A 17,268-nucleotide genomic window follows, 5' to 3' on the forward strand; every position below is an offset into this window, starting at 1 on the left:
ACAACTTTTAGAGGGCTGGGCTACCCCAATGAGGGCATGGAATAGTTGCCTTCAGCAGAAGACTCCAGAGATGGTGTCATCTCCTTGCCTCCAGCCTCCATTTCTTGGGCCTAGTTGTCACTGAGGTGCTCAAACCGATCTGGGCTGGAGCACTTCAGATTGCAGTCGGGGAAGCGGCATAATTGGGTGGAAGAAGGAGAGAAACTCAAAACCACGATTGTCTATAAAAACAGTTTAAATTTCATAAACCCAAAGCCTTGCTATTAGAACTTTGTGGCTGTATGACAGCAACAGCAATTAAATGTACCAATACACAAATACAAATTTTAAATTCAGAACAAATGCTAACTGCAGCAATAATGAAATTGCTCTTCCCAGTTCTCCACTTCTATTGAATTGGGGGCAGCCATTTTGACTCTGTATCAGAAATTGCAGTTTAACCCAAAGACAGTTTTGGAATAGACTTACAATTCCAGTGCTGGTGGACATCTTACCTTCCCCTTTTGCCTTTCTTTTCTATTGTACAAGTTCCCATTCCCCTGTTCCCCTTTGCTTGCTGAAACTTACAGCAGGAGAGTTACATGTAGTTTGTTAGATTTTTTCAGGGAGATACACAGCCGCTATCTCCATGCAGTCACCATAGTGTCTCGTGTGGCCCAATTGTCACTTAGATATCACACTCAAGCAAATGTCAGCTGGGATAGCTCAGTTGGCTAGAGCATGGTGTTGATAAGGCCAAGGTTGCTGTTTCGATCCCCATATGGGACAGCTGCATATTCCTGTATTTCAGGGGTTGGACGAGAGAATCCTCAGGGTCCCTTTCAACTCTGAATCTATGACAAAAATATGGGATTAGAATTGAAAATAAAAACTCTGTGTCACGTTCAATCTCTCGCTTACACACACACACACACAAATAAATACATAAAAATACTGTAATGTGTCATCAAGACTTCTTCCATGTCCTCACTTAAAATTCTGGGTGGCCCTTTCTGACTGGTGGGGCAGATAAACGTGTGTGTGTATACAAAGCATGGCCACAATCTTAACTCCACTTACCTGGGAGTAAGCCCCATTGAATTCAGTAGGGCATACTTCTCAGCTGACATGGTCAGGCCTACTAGAAATTGCCCTGACAGTGTAGCCTAGTGGTCCTCTTCCCCTTCCTTCTTCTGCAACCACTGTGAGCAGCCAAACTGCAAATGTGATGGCGCCTCTGACAAACCCATGGGCGGGAGCTAGGATTGCAGCCTTATAGGCGAATAAGCCAACAACATATGTAGTATGACTGGTGAGTGAAAGGGAATAATATTATTCAGATAATATGCTTTGATATTTGGTTGTTTCCCACAATTTACTAGGATGTTTTGATATGTGGCTCTTTTCTTGAACATTTCCCTGCTTGTTTGTTTTCCCAGAGGAAATAATTGCCTTGAGGTGAAGAAAGAAATAGAAGATAAAATTCAGATACTAACATCAGATCACAAATCTAAGGTAAGAGAAGAACTGGGCATTTTGACAGTGCATTCTATCACATGAAGCTCTTGTGGGTAGATAGGTGCTCCCAGAGGCAGCAGATAACTTGCTCCTGCATCAAAGAGTCAAAAGAAAGACTGGAAGTCCGCTCAGAGTTGGGTGAAACAAGCCACAACTTTTATGGAATTGAGTAGCTTCCAACCCTTCTGTGGTCTAGGCTGCTAATCCTTTCCATTGGGGGAACTTGGGAGGAAGGATCTCATAAGGCAAATGGATTATTTCTTCCCTTAGGAGTCACCAGTTTAAGGAATCCCATTTCTACTGATCAGGGTTCTGCAAACCTCTTAAGGAGTACCCTTCCTGATGATGTTTGTGCAAGTGCTCTGAGTAGAATTTCGGTGGGTTTCTGCTTTAAAACGTCCAAGAGGCTCAGTGGTTTAGACCACAGCACCACCCATGTCCCTGTTCTACCTGTAATCTGTGGCTACATTCACAGTGCATCATATAATAGGTGGTGGTTCCCCCCCCCCAGGTGGTGCTTCTTATCTTGATAAGACACAGTAGTTGCATGGCAACGTCTGATTTATGTTGTGCGATTCCTTTTCTGCATGGATATGTATGCTAATGGCTTCCAAAACCACCTGCAGAATAGTCCTCTTGACAACTTGCCTGACACAGTCCTCTTTTGCTAAAAGGTAAAAGAAATTGTGGCACAGCACACAAAAGAGTGGTCCGAGATGATCAACACCCACAGTGCCGAAGAGCAAGAGATGCGTGATTTTCACCTGAGCCAGCAGTGCGAGTTACTAAAGAAGCTGCTAATTAATGCTCATGAGCAGCAGACCCAGCAATTGAAGCTTTCACACGACAGGTGAGCATGTTGGTGCCCCCATTCAGACAGAGGGGGCCTCCGAGCCTGGGAGCTGATTTAGTTCATTTTACAAAACTGCAACACCATAGCAGGAAGCAATCCTGTTCAGACTTCGCTATGCGGTTTTATATAAGCAACCTGGCAGACTGTGAGCACCGAATAAACTACTTTTTGATGTCAGTAGAGGTTGAAGAAAAACTGCCTTGTTCAGAATCAGCTTTAAAAGTAGTATTTTTAAATGCTCGTCATCTTTCTTGTTGCAGCCATGGTGGAGGAGAATCAAACACCCTCTGTTTTCTTGGATTTACAGTGGTACCTCGGTTTATGGACACAATTGGTTCTGGAAGTCTGTTCATAAACTGAAGCATTCATAAACTGAAGCGAACTTTCCCATAGAAAGTAATGGAAAGTGGATTAATCCGTTCCAGACGGGTCCGCGGAGTACTCAACCTGAAGCGTACTTAACCCGAAGCATGGGTGTAATTGGTTCCGGAAGTCTCTTCATAAACTGAAGCGTTCATAAACTGAAGCGAACTTTCCCATTGAAAGTAATGGAAAGTGAATTAATCTGTTCCAGACGGGTCCGCGGTGTTCGTAAACCGAAAATTCATAAACCGAGGTGTTCATAAACCGAGGTTCCACTGTATTGTTTCAGAGAGTTGCTACTGAAATTTGACATTATCTTTACATTTAGTTTGCTACTCTGCTTCTCCCATTAAGCTCTTCCCAACCCAAATCCTGGGACCTGCAAAACATCTCTGAAATATCTTTCATGAATGTTTGTGGAGCTAATTCATTTAGTAGCCTCTTGTAACAACTGTGCAAGTTATGAAGCATTAATGACACTAAGCTAATCCAAGAATGGAATTTGTCCTTAATAAAATAGAAAAGAAGATGCATGTTAGCAATTCACTGCTCTAATGAGTTGTCTGATTTTTATCAAACATCTACAATCCTCAGATTATACTTCTTTAATTTGTAGACATTATTTTCATGATTTTTTGAGTTATGAATTTGTTTCCATGTACACTCACACATGAATGCAGACACAGTTGCAGATAAAGGGGTGAAATCCATTATAGTAGGCCTCCACTCACTTTACATAGCTCCTCATTCCTCCTCTTCTCCCTACATCCCATGAAGTCTGCTCTGGAGCACTGGAAAATTTGGCCAGGCATTGAAACCATTAGTTCTTCTGCTTTGAGTTCTTCCTCACACCAACTTTTAGGGTTGCACTGCGATTTTTCTGTATCCTTAATGTTCCGTGGGAATAGTCTGAAGCTGGTGCAGGATTAAACCCTGTCCTCCCACCCATCAACCAACGATATCAACTGATGGACAGGTGATGTGGTTTGGGGAAAATGGCCTTGTAAGCCAAATTGGACCCTTTGGTAGGTCAAGACACCCACAGGACACAGGTTCACTATTCCTGTTTTATAGAATTCTGGTAAGTTATGATGAAAAGCCCTTGATCTGGAAACCAAACCTTATAGGGGAACAGTTGAAGGAGCTGGGTATGTTTATCCTGGAAAAGAGGAGACTTGAGAGGAGATAGGATAGCCAACTTTAAATATCTCAAAGACTGACACATGGAAGAGGACAAAAGCTTGTTTTCTCCTGCTCTGGATAGTAAGACTCGAAGCAATGGCTTCAGGTTTCAAGAAGGAGATTCCAGCTAAACATCAGGAAAAAATGTCTGACATAAAAGCTGTTCAACAGTGGAACAGTCTCCTTCGGAAGGTGTTCTCTCCTTCCTTGGAGGTTTTTAACCAGAGGTTGAATGGCCATCTGTCATGAATGCTTTAGTTTAGATTCCTGCATTGCAGGGGGTTGGTCTAGAATATGAACCAAGGTTGGAGTCCCTTCCAACTCTAATTCTAATCACTATTATGTTATTATTTATATCCCACCCATCTGGCTGGGTCCCCAGCCACTCTGGGCAGCTCCCAGCAGAATAGTACAAAAACGGAAAAAAAACATTAGACATTAAAAACATTATTTCATTGACATCTGAAGGAAGAATCTATGAGAGGGAGATATGTCACAGCCCACCTGGCTTGGTGTTTTGCTAACTTCTGGTGAGGAGAGGCCTCTGGAGAAATTGGCCTTTTTGTGGTGGGAAGCCTTAAAGAGACTGAGCATGGCATTCTGGTTCTTTTGATACAGCTAAGTACTCTCCCACCCCCCAAAATCAGTCTTAAATGCAGCCCTATGCAGATCTTCTCAGAAGACAGTCCCTGTGAGTTTAATAGAGTTTCCGCCTGGGTAAATGGGTATAAAACTTCAGCCTGAAAGTTTGTCAGAACAATTCTATGTATGTCTGTTCAGAAGTAAGCCCCATTGAGCTTTGTGGAGCTTATTTCCAGAAAAGTGTTAAAAGACTGTAGGCTTTTTGTCACGATTTCACATTTATCATTTTATTAGGGAAAGCAAAGAAATGCGTGCCAACCAAGCAAAAATTTCCATGGAAAATAGTAAAGCCATAAGCCAAGATAAATCTATCAAAAACAAAGCGGAAAGAGAGAGGTAAGTACTGCATTCTATTACTGCACATTGGATAAATTCTCACAGACCAGTCTGTTAAAAATTGCATTTTCAACTTTGTAATTTTAAGAAAGTTGTCTCTACATGATTCACTTGCTGAGCTTTTTTTGAGGACTTATTCTTTGGAATGCAGGTACAGAAACGTTAGCTTCCTGTGTGCACGTAAGCAGATAAATCAATTTGAGCACAGATATTGGTGTCCTCAGAATAGCAGGAGTCTCATAGGAAACCAAATTGACAACAAAGTGAGTGAGGCAAATAAATTGTTTGATGGAGGATACCCGATAGCAGGAGATGAGAAAAAAATGTCGTGACTGATGTAATACGGGATGTTCTGTGAGGGCAAAACATGTTCTGTTTATAATTCCATGGTGGAAAACAGCCGTCCCCTTTTCCTTACAACATTCTGTTATTGCTGTTATTCCTGATGGTGTGTCTACAGGAATGTGCAAGCAGCAAGTTGTCTTACCCTTTTGTTGAGTCTGCCCTAGGAAACAGGTCACTTGTCCCGATTCTTCAGGAGAGTACCTCCTGGGGCTTTAAAGCCATATATGGAGAACATTTTGTTTATTGTATTAAATCTCCTTCTTCTTCCAAGGGTGATGGCTTATCTCCAGAAAGCCTGCAAAAGAGGTTTTATTAATTAATTATGTGTTCTATCCCATGTCTCCCTCAAGGGGTTCGAGATGGTGCATCCGGTTATTTCTTCCATTTTCTATTCTCTTCACAACAAGCCCGTGAGCTAAGCAGAGAGATAGTAATTGGTTTTATTTGTTTATTCAGTGTATATCCCACCCTTCCTTCCAAAGGACCCCAGGATGTCAAGGCCACCAAGTCAACTCCATGACTTGGTAGATATTTGAACCTGGAGCTAAGACATGGTTTTCAAAGCATCCCAGTAAACTTCGCAACTGATCAAGCAAACTTCCCCACATCTAAACCCAACACCCTAGCCCAGGTATAGCCAACGTTTTGCCTTACAAAGGCTGTTGGACTCCCATCAGCCCCTTCTGGCATGGCCAATGTCTAGGGGTGATAGGTAAAGCATAAAAGACACCTGGACGGTTAAGTCCAGTCAAAGCTGACTATGGGATTGCAGCACTCATCTCGCTTCAGGCCGAGGGAGCCGGTGTTTGTCCACAGACAGCTTTCCGGGTCATGTGGCCAGCAGAACTAAACCACTTCAGGTGCAACGGAACACTGTGACGGAAACCAGAGCGCACGGAAATGCCATTTACCTTCCCGCTGCAGCGGTACCTATTTATCTACTTGCACTGGTGTGCTTTTGAACTGCTAGGTTGGCAGGAGCTGGGACAGAGCAACGGGAGCTCACCCCAGAGGCTCAGTGGTTTAGACCACAGCGCCACCCGCGTCCCGGGGATGATAGGAATTGTATCCCAACACCCTTTGGATGGCACCATGTTAGCTATCCCTGCTGACCGGAGCAGCATTCAAACCTCTGTTTCTCAATATCAAGACAACAATTTCCTGGACCAAATGTGTTGCCGCTAGTGATGGAGTTAATGAGTGGAAATTCTTCATTTTATGAGGCTTCATGTTTATCTCTAAAGGAATTCTACCCTCATTCTCTAAACTGCTAACTTCTCTATTTTGAAAATTGGGAAAATAAGATGCCTTTCTGCTAAAAAAAACTAACCTAGGGTGATGAGGTGGGAAAAGATGTGAAGGCTCCTGTACATTTTTATGTTGTGTAGGACTTACAAACTACAGCTTTTAAACTCCCTTCTACACAGCTGATAAATGTTCAGGAGCTCTGTCCTATTTTGCATCTGACTACCCAGGTGGCGCTGTGGTTAAATCACTGAGCCTAGGGCTTGCTGATCAGAAGGTCAGTGGTTCGAATCCCTGCAACGGGGTGAGCTCCCGTTGCTCGGTCCCAGCTCCTGCCAACCTAGCAGTTTGAAAGCACGTCAAAATGCAAGTAGATAAATAGGAACCGCTACAGCGGGAAGGTAAACGGCGTTTCCATGTGCTGCTCTGGTTTGCCAGAAGCGGCTTTGTCATGCTGGCCACATGACCTGGAAGCTATACATCGGCTCCCTCGGCCAATAATGCGAGATGAGCGCGCAACCCCAGAGTCGGTCACGACTGGACCCAATTGGTCAGGGGTACCTTTACCTTTACCTTTACCTTCCTAAAACCGCAAGTTGCCCCATCATTCTCATGACAACTGAGATCCTTCTGTCAGCACTTTGGAACTTCAACTTGGAAGCTCCAAATCTCTGCGATTAACAGAAATTGAACTTGAGCTGCTTGTGCCATCATTAGTCTGTGCACCCTCTTCTCACTGATGTTTATTTGTTAAAAACAAACAGATTCTACAATGTTAGAAATGTCTTTTATAGGCGTGTCAGGGAACTGAACAGTAGCAACACAAAGAAGTTTCTGGAGGAGAGAAAGCGAGTAAGTAGCTAATTAGTTCACATATCCAAAAACATCTGCATCATACTCTCCAAAGAGTCTCTCCTTTTAATAGATATCACCACACTTCTCAAAAACTCACCGGTTTGCCTATTTGAAATTTCACAGTAAGACTAAGTACACTGCTGTTTCAATTTGTCACCTGAGTAATTAATAGCATTATACCAAACTTTCACCCACAGTCAAAAAAAACCTTCCCATTTTAAGTGGTATCTTCTTCATGCATGTTTGTTGCAGTTTGTATCCATTGTTCCCCATCTCTGCTTCTCCTTTTACACCACCTTAAAAGGGGATGGGGAAGCAGGGTCTTACTTTCCCCGACATCTTGCTTTCCCATATAGCCTATCCGAATTGACCTTGCTTGACATCCTGTGAGCAAAGACATCTCATGGTTCTCCCTTGATTTACAATGTTCCGATAGTCTCTCGGAGATTGTCTCACTAGTTGGTCTCTGCTTTAGATGTTCAGTTTGTGTTGTTCTTAAATGTATAGTTGGTTGTTCTTGTACTGTTTTTCAATAGTAGTAGTAGTAGTAGTAGTAGTAGTAGTAACCTACCAACATACCCTTTGTTCAACATCTGAACTGATAGGGAAAATCATAAAGAGGGGAGTGGTGGCAAATGTTAAATCAGAAGTGCCAAAGAACCAGCCCAGGGCCGTCCCTAGGCCCGAGCTGGGTGGCGCAAGGCGCCAGGGCACCTGGCCATCAGGGGCGCGGAAGGGGAACCGAACGCTGGTGTCTGCCTCCGCGCGCCTCTACTGTTGAGCGGCTTCAGGCAGCTCTCCGGAGGGGCGCGGGGAGCGCGAGCCTGGGGCTGCCTCCTTCGCGCCTCTCAGTTTTTGAGCGGCTTCAGGCTGCTCTCCGGAGGTGCGCAGGGAGCGCGAGCCTGGGGCTGCCTCCTCCGTGCCTCTCAGCTCACAGGGGGCGCCGGAGGGATCTTGGCGCCAGATATGTTTAAGACGGCCCTGAACCAGCCTTTGCTTTTGTAAGAATCTATCCCTCCACAAAATTTTAGAAGAGTGGCTACTACGTTTAATAGTCCAAACAGCCGCTTAGAAAATTCTGATCATTCGTTTTGCATTTGCCTGTTTTTATTTACAGCTGGCAATGAAGCAATCAAAGGAAATGGACCAGCTGAAGAAAGTTCAACTTGAGCATCTAGAAATTCTGGAGAAACAAAATGAGCAGGTAATTGTGCAATGGCCTATGAAAGGCAAGTGGGGGTGGGGGTTTGAAGCGTTTAGTTAAGGAATTTGTTATTGGAGTAAATGATCAAAAATACATGATGGACTAAATACTTTAATACGTGTGTGTCTGTGTATTTTGTGTATACAGTGGTACCTCGGTTTATGAACACAATTGGTTCCGGAAGTCTGTTCATAAACTGAAGCGTTCATAAACTGAAGCAAACTTTCCCATTGAAAGTAATGGAAAGTGGATTAATCCGTTCCAGACGGTCCGCGGGGTACTTAAACTGAAGCGTTCATAAACTGAAGCAAACTTTCCCATTGAAAATAATGGAAAGTGGATTAATCCGTTCCAGATGAGTACTTAAACTGAAGCGTTCATAAACTGAAGCATGGGTGTAATTGGTTCCGGAAGTCTGTTCATAAAATGAAATGTTCATAAACTGAAGCGAACTTTCCCCTTGAAAGTAATGGAAAATTAATTAATCCATTCCAGATGGGTCCGCGGTGTTCATAAACCGAAAATTCATAAACCGAGGTGTTCATAAACCGAGGTTCCACTGTATTATTTTTAGTTGAAGTACTCAGAAAAAAATGAATGGTGGCAGGCTCCATCTTAAAAGAGGCACATTCCCCCTTCTGTTCACATAGCAGGGACTGCCTCTTATAATACCTGAGTGCCTCATCAAAAAATAAAGGTACAGTCATACCTTGGTTTTCGAACAGCTTAGTTCTTGAACGTTTTGGCTCCTGAACACTGCAAACCTGGAAGTGAGGGTTCTGGTCTGCGAACTATTTTTGGAAGCTGAATGCCCGACGGGGCTTCCGCGGCTTCCATTTCCACTGCAGGAAGCTCTTGCAGCCAACCAGAAGCTGTGCTTTGGAAGTCAAACAGACTTCTGGAACGGATTGCTTTAGACCAGGCATCCCCAAACTGCGGCCCTCCAGATGTTTTGGCCTACAACTCCCATGATCCCTAGCTAACAGGACCAGTGGTCAGGGAAGATGGGAATTGTAGTCCAAAACATCTGGAGGGCCGAAGTTTGGGGATGCCTGCTTTAGACTCCCAAGGTATGACTGTACTTCTTTTTTACTATTTGCAAGTGGATATGAATTTAGTCAAATCAAATGCAGAGAATATAACTAAAACACCTGATTAAGATTTCCTGAATTGGGTGCCAGCCCTAGTGTTTTTGATATGTCATACACTGTCACCTTCAATCTCACCTGTTAATGCAGATCATATTTATTTTAATAGTCTTAGTGCTGGAAGATTTAGGATCGACACTTTCAAAATGCTGTTTTGAAATTGTTTCGCTTTCCAGTGTATTTTCTCTCATTCCACTAGGTTTTATTTCACTTTCACTAAGCACAAACTTGCAAGAGCAAAGCCAGAAAGATGTGTCTTTCCATAGGTGCTTCTCCTTTTTTGTGGGTGTTGTTGGTGTGGGTAAGCCTTTCCAAGTCCTGTAGTCCCTGCAAAGAGAGAGCACCCTCTTCTGGGTGTTCCTTAATGCCCCAAGTTGAGACTGGGCGGGTGTATACGGTGCCCCTACCAGCTCCTCTCTCCTTTGGCATTCCCAGCCTCAGAGGCCTAATGAAACTCAAACCCAGATAACCTCTAGAACAGAGTGGTCCAGTGCTTGGCTCTAGAGGAATTTTGGTGGCCCTCAGCAAAATTTGACCCCAGCCCTCGCACTGCCTTCCTAAAGCTGGGTAAGCAAGGTGCTGGGCTTTGGGAAGGAGGTGTGAGGGTTTGACAGAGTCCTTGAGTCTTCCCACCTCCTTCTCAAAGCCTAGTTATCATTTTCCCAGTTTTGGGAAGGAGGTGGGAGGGCTCTAGGACCCCACCACCACCACTGGCATGACAGGTTCTGTGCCAAAGTATTCTTGCAGCCCACTTGGTTTGAAAAGTTGGGCTCCCCAATAATAATAATAATAAATTTATTACCTATACCCCACCCATCTGGCTGGGTTTCCTCAGCCACTTTGGGCAGCTTCCAACAGGAGATTAAAAAAGGAGATTAAAAATACATTTAGAAGTCAATTAGGCTTTAGTCTTGTTACCCGCATACCTGGGACTCAGTCTACTGAGCTAAGTAGGACCTACTTCTGAGTAGACATGGTAAGGAGCATTTTGTGAAAATCTTGCTGTAACCTTCATTACCGAAGGAAAATGGAGATGTGCGGATGAAAGCAGAAACGAACAGAAAATGTTTTTAATATATATATTTCCATTTCTTTTCCTTTGTTTGTCGTTCTCATCTCAGCTGTCATTCCTTTTATTTGCCTTGTTGTATTTCTCAATTTTGACATTATTTTTTGTGCAAACAGCTTTTGAAATCCTGCCATGCAGTCTCTCAAACTCAAGGTAGGATTGATCGGTACCGAGCTAGCTACTACATTCAGTGTGCTTTCCTTTTAAAAGAAATCATTTTTCACTGAGACTCTGTTTTTTAGTAGATTTAATTAGTGATGGGTGAGCTCCCTTTGGCTTGATTTGGAATCAGCTTGGAATGCTCATCCATTTCCCAAGAGTTCTTTCTTTGCTCATCATGTTGACAATTGTCCCATTGCCCCTGGAAGCTGTAGTTCTGTTGGTATCTCACACATGATTGCCGATTCAATCGACACAGATGGAACTTGGCCAGGCCATCCCCCAGTTTAGTAGTTCATGATATTGTTTTGGAAAACATATGCTGTTTTTTAAAAAGTTCCCATAGTTTCTCATCACCCAACAAGAACTAAGAGTCTGGCGAGTGCTGACCATACATGCACAGAATCTTGTTCAATACCCAGAACTGGAGAAGAAATTATAGGGTGAATGGTGTTCAGCTCATAATCTAACTAAGCATTGTGAGTTTGACAAGTTTACAAGCATTGGACAAGTTCACAAGCATTGTGAGCTGTACCAGGTAATACAAATTTGGGTACCATTTATAGATGCAATCACTGAGATGTGGCATTTGCATAACAAAGACAATGTTTCAGAACAACCCAGTGCTTTCATTGTATCTGAAGCACTGCAGGTCAAACTATAATTAATGTAAAAGTGGGTCTATGCCCTTTGTATGTGATAAGTAATTCAAAATGAATCAACAAATGGGTATCCTCTATAAAAGTATGGCTTCATTTGACAAAATATTGGGCCTGAAAAACTTTAGTCCACCTTTACTTCCTGAATTTGTCCATAAGGTGTTCTTGCATTGATTATCATGAATTTTGTAAACAGAATTGATTATTGTGAATTTTGTGGATGAAATTAGATAGCCACCTTTCCTATTAAACTCATGATCATGAATGATGCAAGAAGATGCCATATTTTAAACCCTTTTCTCTCTAAATTCATGCAGTGCCAAGTGCAAAAATAATTACAACTCTACTACACATTCCTGAAAAAAGTAGGCAGAAATTAGATCACATTCATTGGAATTTCTTTTGATAAGAATTTATCTTCATTTTGTTTGTAGATTTGCATCTATAATCTTTTGCTGTTATTTGGTTAGTAATATATTAAAAGGTCTGTTTTGTGTCCTTTTTCTCAACTTAAAATGACTGATTGAATTAGGCTTTCCCACATTTTGTCTCCCATCATGACTAAGGCTTTGCTTTTAGACTCATGAATATTTTCCTTACCCATTGTTAATTTGAAAGTGTTACAAAAGATAACTTATGAGAATATAGTCCATCTTCAAACAGTCCCTAAGGCCATGGTTAGTCATTTAAAAACAGTTTGAGGAAGGGTGGCAGGTAACTGAATTTCATCTGGAACATCCCAGTTGTTGAAATATCCATATATAGGTCAGCATTTCAAAAGAGGTTGTACTTGCTGAGCCATACATTATGTTTCCACATTTTCACTTATGATTTTTGCCCATTAATATCTGACCTCAAATACATGAAAGGAAGAGAGAGAGAGCTGTGATGCCCTTCCATGTTTGTGTCGCTCAGATTTTTAGCTTTAAAAAAATCCAGTGGTTTCCATAGATAAGCATAGCAATAGCATCCTTCCTTCACTTTTATATTTGAGTTACACGGTAGGTAGCCGTGTTGGTCTGCCGCAGTCGAAACAAAATTAAAAAATTCCTTCCAGTAGCACCTTAGAGACCAACTAAGTTTGTCATTGGTGTGAGCTTTCGTGTACATGCACACTTCTTCAGATACACTAAAACAGAAGTCACCAGACCCTTATATATAGTGAGAGGGTGGGGAGGGGTATTACTCAGAAGGGTGGTAAGAATGGGTGATTGGCTGATAGGTGTGATAAACGTGTTAACGGCTGCAATTGGTCTTACAGGAAAAAGCAAGGAGTAAGATGGCCAAAAATAGCTTTATCATGTATAATGAGTTAAGAATCCAATGTCTCTATTCAGACCAGGTCTCTCCATGGTTTTAAGTTTGGTAATAAGTTGCAATTCAGCAACTTCGCTTTCCAGTCTATTTCTGAAATTCTTTTGTAATACGACAGTGCCAACACCAACAGTCCCCTTCAGCTCTTTATATTGGACAAACAGGCCAAACCCTACACCAAAGGATAAATGGACATAAATCTGACATCAGGAATCACAAGACAAACCAGTAGGAGAACACTTCAATCTCCCAGGACATTCTATACAAGATCTCAAAGTAGCTGGCGTATACATGATAAAGCTATTTATGGCCATCTCACCCCTTGCTTTTTCCTGTAAGACCAATTGCAGTCGTTAATAGTCGTCAACAGGTTTACCACTCCTATCAGCCTATCACCCATTCCCACCACCCTTCTGAGTAATATCCTTCCCCACCCTCTCACTATATATAAGGGTCTGGTGACTTCTGTTTGTGTATCTGAAGAAGTGTGCATGCACACGAAAGCTCATACCTATGACAAACTTAGTTGGTCTCTAAGGTGCTACTGGAAGGATTTTTTTAATTTTTTTATTTGAATTTGGTTAGTGGAGAATTGTGTTTATCTGGTGTACATGCAAATAGAAAACAACCCTCATGTATTCAGTTATTCCTCGCATGCATAGCAGCTCTGATGCACACTCACAAACACACAAGTTGTATTACAAAGAAGAGCTACAATTCTATGATTCTTTACAGTATTTACCTTGAGTTGAGGGTTAGCTCTGCACATTTATCCCAATTGCAATAACACCCAAATCAGCCTGGAATCACAGTCTGAAAGTGGTACTCAGATGCATGTTCTTTTCTCCCCCTCCGCCCCACCACTGTGTTCTGTCCTGTTATAACTGCATAATTGTCCTGGTTTGCAGGCGAAGGAGATGCAGCAGATGGTGAAGCTAGAAGCAGAGATGGACCGCAGGCCAGCAACAGTGGTATAATGCTCCAACACACAAACTGAAGTCTGAAAACCCCGTATGTTTAGTATTTGCAAAGCCAACTCACTAAATATTGGAAGGCGGTGTCTCTTCTACTTAGTGTCAATCAAGCGTAGCTGGAAATCACTGATGAAGAACTTAGAATTTTTGTAACATTTGGAGTACTGTATTTTATTTTTAGCAATCAACGATGCTTCTAAAAAAGAGAGATGATGTTTAAATTCTGTCCAGTTCAGAAGAAAAATGCTCCCCTTTGAACAAGGGTGTGTGTGTGTGTGTGTGTGTGTGTGTGTGTGTGTCAGTCAGGGCTACAGGAGCAGACCAGTCTAATACAGCAAAACATTATTATTTCATAATAATTTGCACTTGTCTATTATTAACCTATATTGATATTTTATATCACATTTTGCCTGGGCTTCTTTTGCTTTTGAGAAAGCCAGGAGTTCCCAGGACCTCATAGCATCCTGACTCAAGAGCCTCAAGAGATTCCCCCCCCCCCCCCGGAGTAAATTGCAATAAATTTGACATCATAGCTTAAAACTGTCTGTTAAGTTTTTCTTTTTACTGTAGGGACAAACTAGAACTACCAGATTTAATGATGGTGCAAATTAAAATTAAGAAACCACCCTCTCTAAAGTTAGTAGAGAAGGTAAACATTCAGTATATAATCTGTCCAGTTTCTTGTTCCTGTATTCAGAATTACGTCATCAAGAAGTGCTGTATCAGGTTGGTCTGTATCTGGTTGAAGCTACTATTTTGTACAATGCTGCTGAAAGGATTGCCAAGTGGCAAAAAGAAACCAGCCTTTGTGCCAAATCTACTTATTATGATGAAAAGTAAAGAACCTGTATCGTAGGCACTTTAACAAACGTTTACATCCAACTTAACAGTTGCATATTGATCCATTTGTTACCAGTCCCCCCAATACTACAGCTCATTCTATCTTACGGTTTGTTAAATAGCTGTTTTTTTTGGGGGGGGGGGGGTAGGGAGAATTTGTAACTGTGAAAATGTAAAGTATTTATACACATGCAATCACACTATGGTAGAAGATCACGTTCCTGTTTTGACATTGTCGGCAGTAGTAAACAAAAAAACCTGTGTGCATGTGGTAGAGACACCAATTTTTTTCAGTGACTATTGTATGACCGCCCAGTTATTCTCTTACTGGTAAACAAATACAGAGTCTGTGTATGATTATGAGACAGAATATTTGACTAACTAATGAAACATAGGGGTATATATATATATAAATATATGTGTATATGAATTATGTGGGCATTCTTAATACTTCAAGTTCTAGTTGAAAAAAAGAAAGTATATTAATTTAATTTTACACAATATATTTATGCAGATTTTCAGACTTTCATATCAGGAATAACCCTTTTTATGTCTGTTATATATATATATATATCTCCAAACAATTTGCTATAGTATTAACGTGCATGTTCTCAAAGCCCGCTGTAGTTACAACGCAGAACAATGCATGCCAGCCTTCTGCTTGGAATTGTCAACATAAGAGACTGTGGGAAGCTGGTAGTTTAGAACAAATCAGACAACTGATTTCAGTAACGCTGAGTACCAATCATGTTGTTGTATATGCTTGTACAAACTGATTCTATGTATTCCTTTAAAAATGACATAATGATGTAACTGTCCCGAGATAACAACTTTCAGGTTCTCTAATAAAATTTTGAAAAATACTAATGGAGTCTCTGGTAGCATGAATCAAATCATTTTTATGTTCACAGACTACCTAGGGCAGTGGTTCCCAACAGGTGGTCCGCGAACCCCCAGGGGTCCGCAAGCTATGCCAGAGGGGTCCGCAAGATGCTATTAGAATAAAAAATATATTAAATATATTTCGTATGATAACAGATTTTTTTTGTTTTGGCCGCTTCCTGCATGAGAAGAGTCTAGCGCAAAACTAGAATTAGATAGAGGCAGTAGTTCTGCTGTATGCCGTTAGGTGGCGCTTTACAAACACTACTGTTTTGCAAAGAGGCAGCGCGCACATTCTACTAACCCCTCACCTCCCCAAGATGCTTTGCGCACGTCGGCTTCATTTGTGCGCTACTGCGCAGGTACCCTGTCTTCTACATTCCCCTCCCTCCTCCCTGGCGCGCGCTGCCTCTTTGCAAAACAGTAGTGTTTGTAAACAAAGCATTGTTTTTCGCGGAAGCTACAGTTCGCATAGTTAAAAATGGACCGTTGGTTAAAAAGTGAAATAAACAAATTCCTTCAGTAGCACCTTAAAGACCAACTAAGTTTTTATTTTGGTATGAGCTTTTGTGTGCATGCACACTTCAGATACACTGGAAACGGTACATTTCATGTGTGCATGCACACGAAAGCTCATACCAAAATAAAAACTTAGTTGGTCTTTAAGGTGCTACTGAAGGAATTTTTTTATTTTGCTTCGACTCAGACCAACATGGCTACCTACCTGGTTAAAAAGTGGTTCATCTCATTAAGAACTGAAAATTAAAACTAACTGTATACTGATGGAGTACTCTGTTGTAACTGTAAAAAACGTATAAATATAAAATATAAAAAGACTCTTAATTTGGCTCTCACTTTTTAATTTTAGGATTAGGAATTAATGGGGATCCTTGTCACAATAGCGGCTCGATGAGGGGTCCTCAAGAAAATTTTGTTGGGAACCCCTGACCTAGGGTATAATTCTGTAAAGTTGCTCCAAAGAAGAAACGTATTGATCTAGTCAGCTTCGCCTTCTGTTGCTGAGGGGGGAAAACCCATTTGGGGGCTAAGGGCTGCATTGGCAGTCACCCACACCTCTGAGAGCCAGGTGCCAGCAGGGGGCATGGCCAATGTATACATGCATCCCAGACGTGGTCTGCTGGCAGCGGTATCACTGGGGAAATTCTACTCAATATTGATCCAGAGCAGAACTCTGACGTACAGTTAGCAGAGTAAAAACTTAAACACGTTGCAGGATTCCCGAAAAATAGACCAGCAGCAATTGTATTTCATCCAGCAGTGCTTTACTGCTACTGAAGGCAAATGAGCATCATGGTCACAAACCCAGTACATTCAGGATTGGCACTGTCCATAAGAAATCCAGTTGCACCAGACTTAAGTTTACAATAACTTATCATAAGTCTAACCCTAACCTTAACAGTAAGCACACTATGTACAGAACACCACGCCAGAAGGAAAAGAGATAGAAAGTGAAAGGGTGAAACCCAGGCGACTCCTGGCCTATTTTTATCGTCAGCATGACTTTGACAGAAGAGATAACAGAACCAGTTCAAACCAGCTGTACTCAGTTTCTCTGAAAGTATAACCCAAACATCATGAACCTTCTGCTTGTTTCTTTCCACCCAGAGAAGCTCCCAGAACAGTGGTTGGCAAGGTTTTCCGGCCATGGGCCGGATCATTCCCACGGACGATTGTCCATGG

The 17,268-nt window shown here is 41.9% G+C and overlaps 1 protein-coding gene across 14 annotated transcripts in view; it reads left to right on the forward strand.

Annotated features, from left to right (window-relative positions):
* The window catches only part of PLCB4 (phospholipase C beta 4), a 194,869-nt gene extending 179,252 nt beyond the window's left edge, over nt 1-15,617 (forward strand). For 13 of the 14 annotated variants that reach the window (XM_060272408.1, XM_035110090.2, XM_035110098.2 and 10 more), the window contains 7 exons: nt 1,419-1,494; nt 2,172-2,347; nt 4,772-4,873; nt 7,258-7,315; nt 8,436-8,522; nt 10,856-10,892; nt 13,780-15,617. In XM_060272408.1, coding sequence (XP_060128391.1) covers nt 1,419-1,494; nt 2,172-2,347; nt 4,772-4,873; nt 7,258-7,315; nt 8,436-8,522; nt 10,856-10,892; nt 13,780-13,868 — 625 coding nt within the window. In that variant the 3' untranslated portion in view covers nt 13,869-15,617. The remainder of the gene's footprint in view (nt 1-1,418; nt 1,495-2,171; nt 2,348-4,771; nt 4,874-7,257; nt 7,316-8,435; nt 8,523-10,855; nt 10,893-13,779) is intronic. The other variant, XM_060272407.1, reaches the window with a different exon arrangement.
* The last annotated feature ends 1,651 nt before the right edge of the window (nt 15,618-17,268 follow it).

Source organism: Zootoca vivipara, chromosome 3 (genome assembly GCF_963506605.1).
Source record: "Zootoca vivipara chromosome 3, rZooViv1.1, whole genome shotgun sequence".
Taxonomy (NCBI): Eukaryota; Metazoa; Chordata; class Lepidosauria; order Squamata; family Lacertidae; genus Zootoca; species Zootoca vivipara.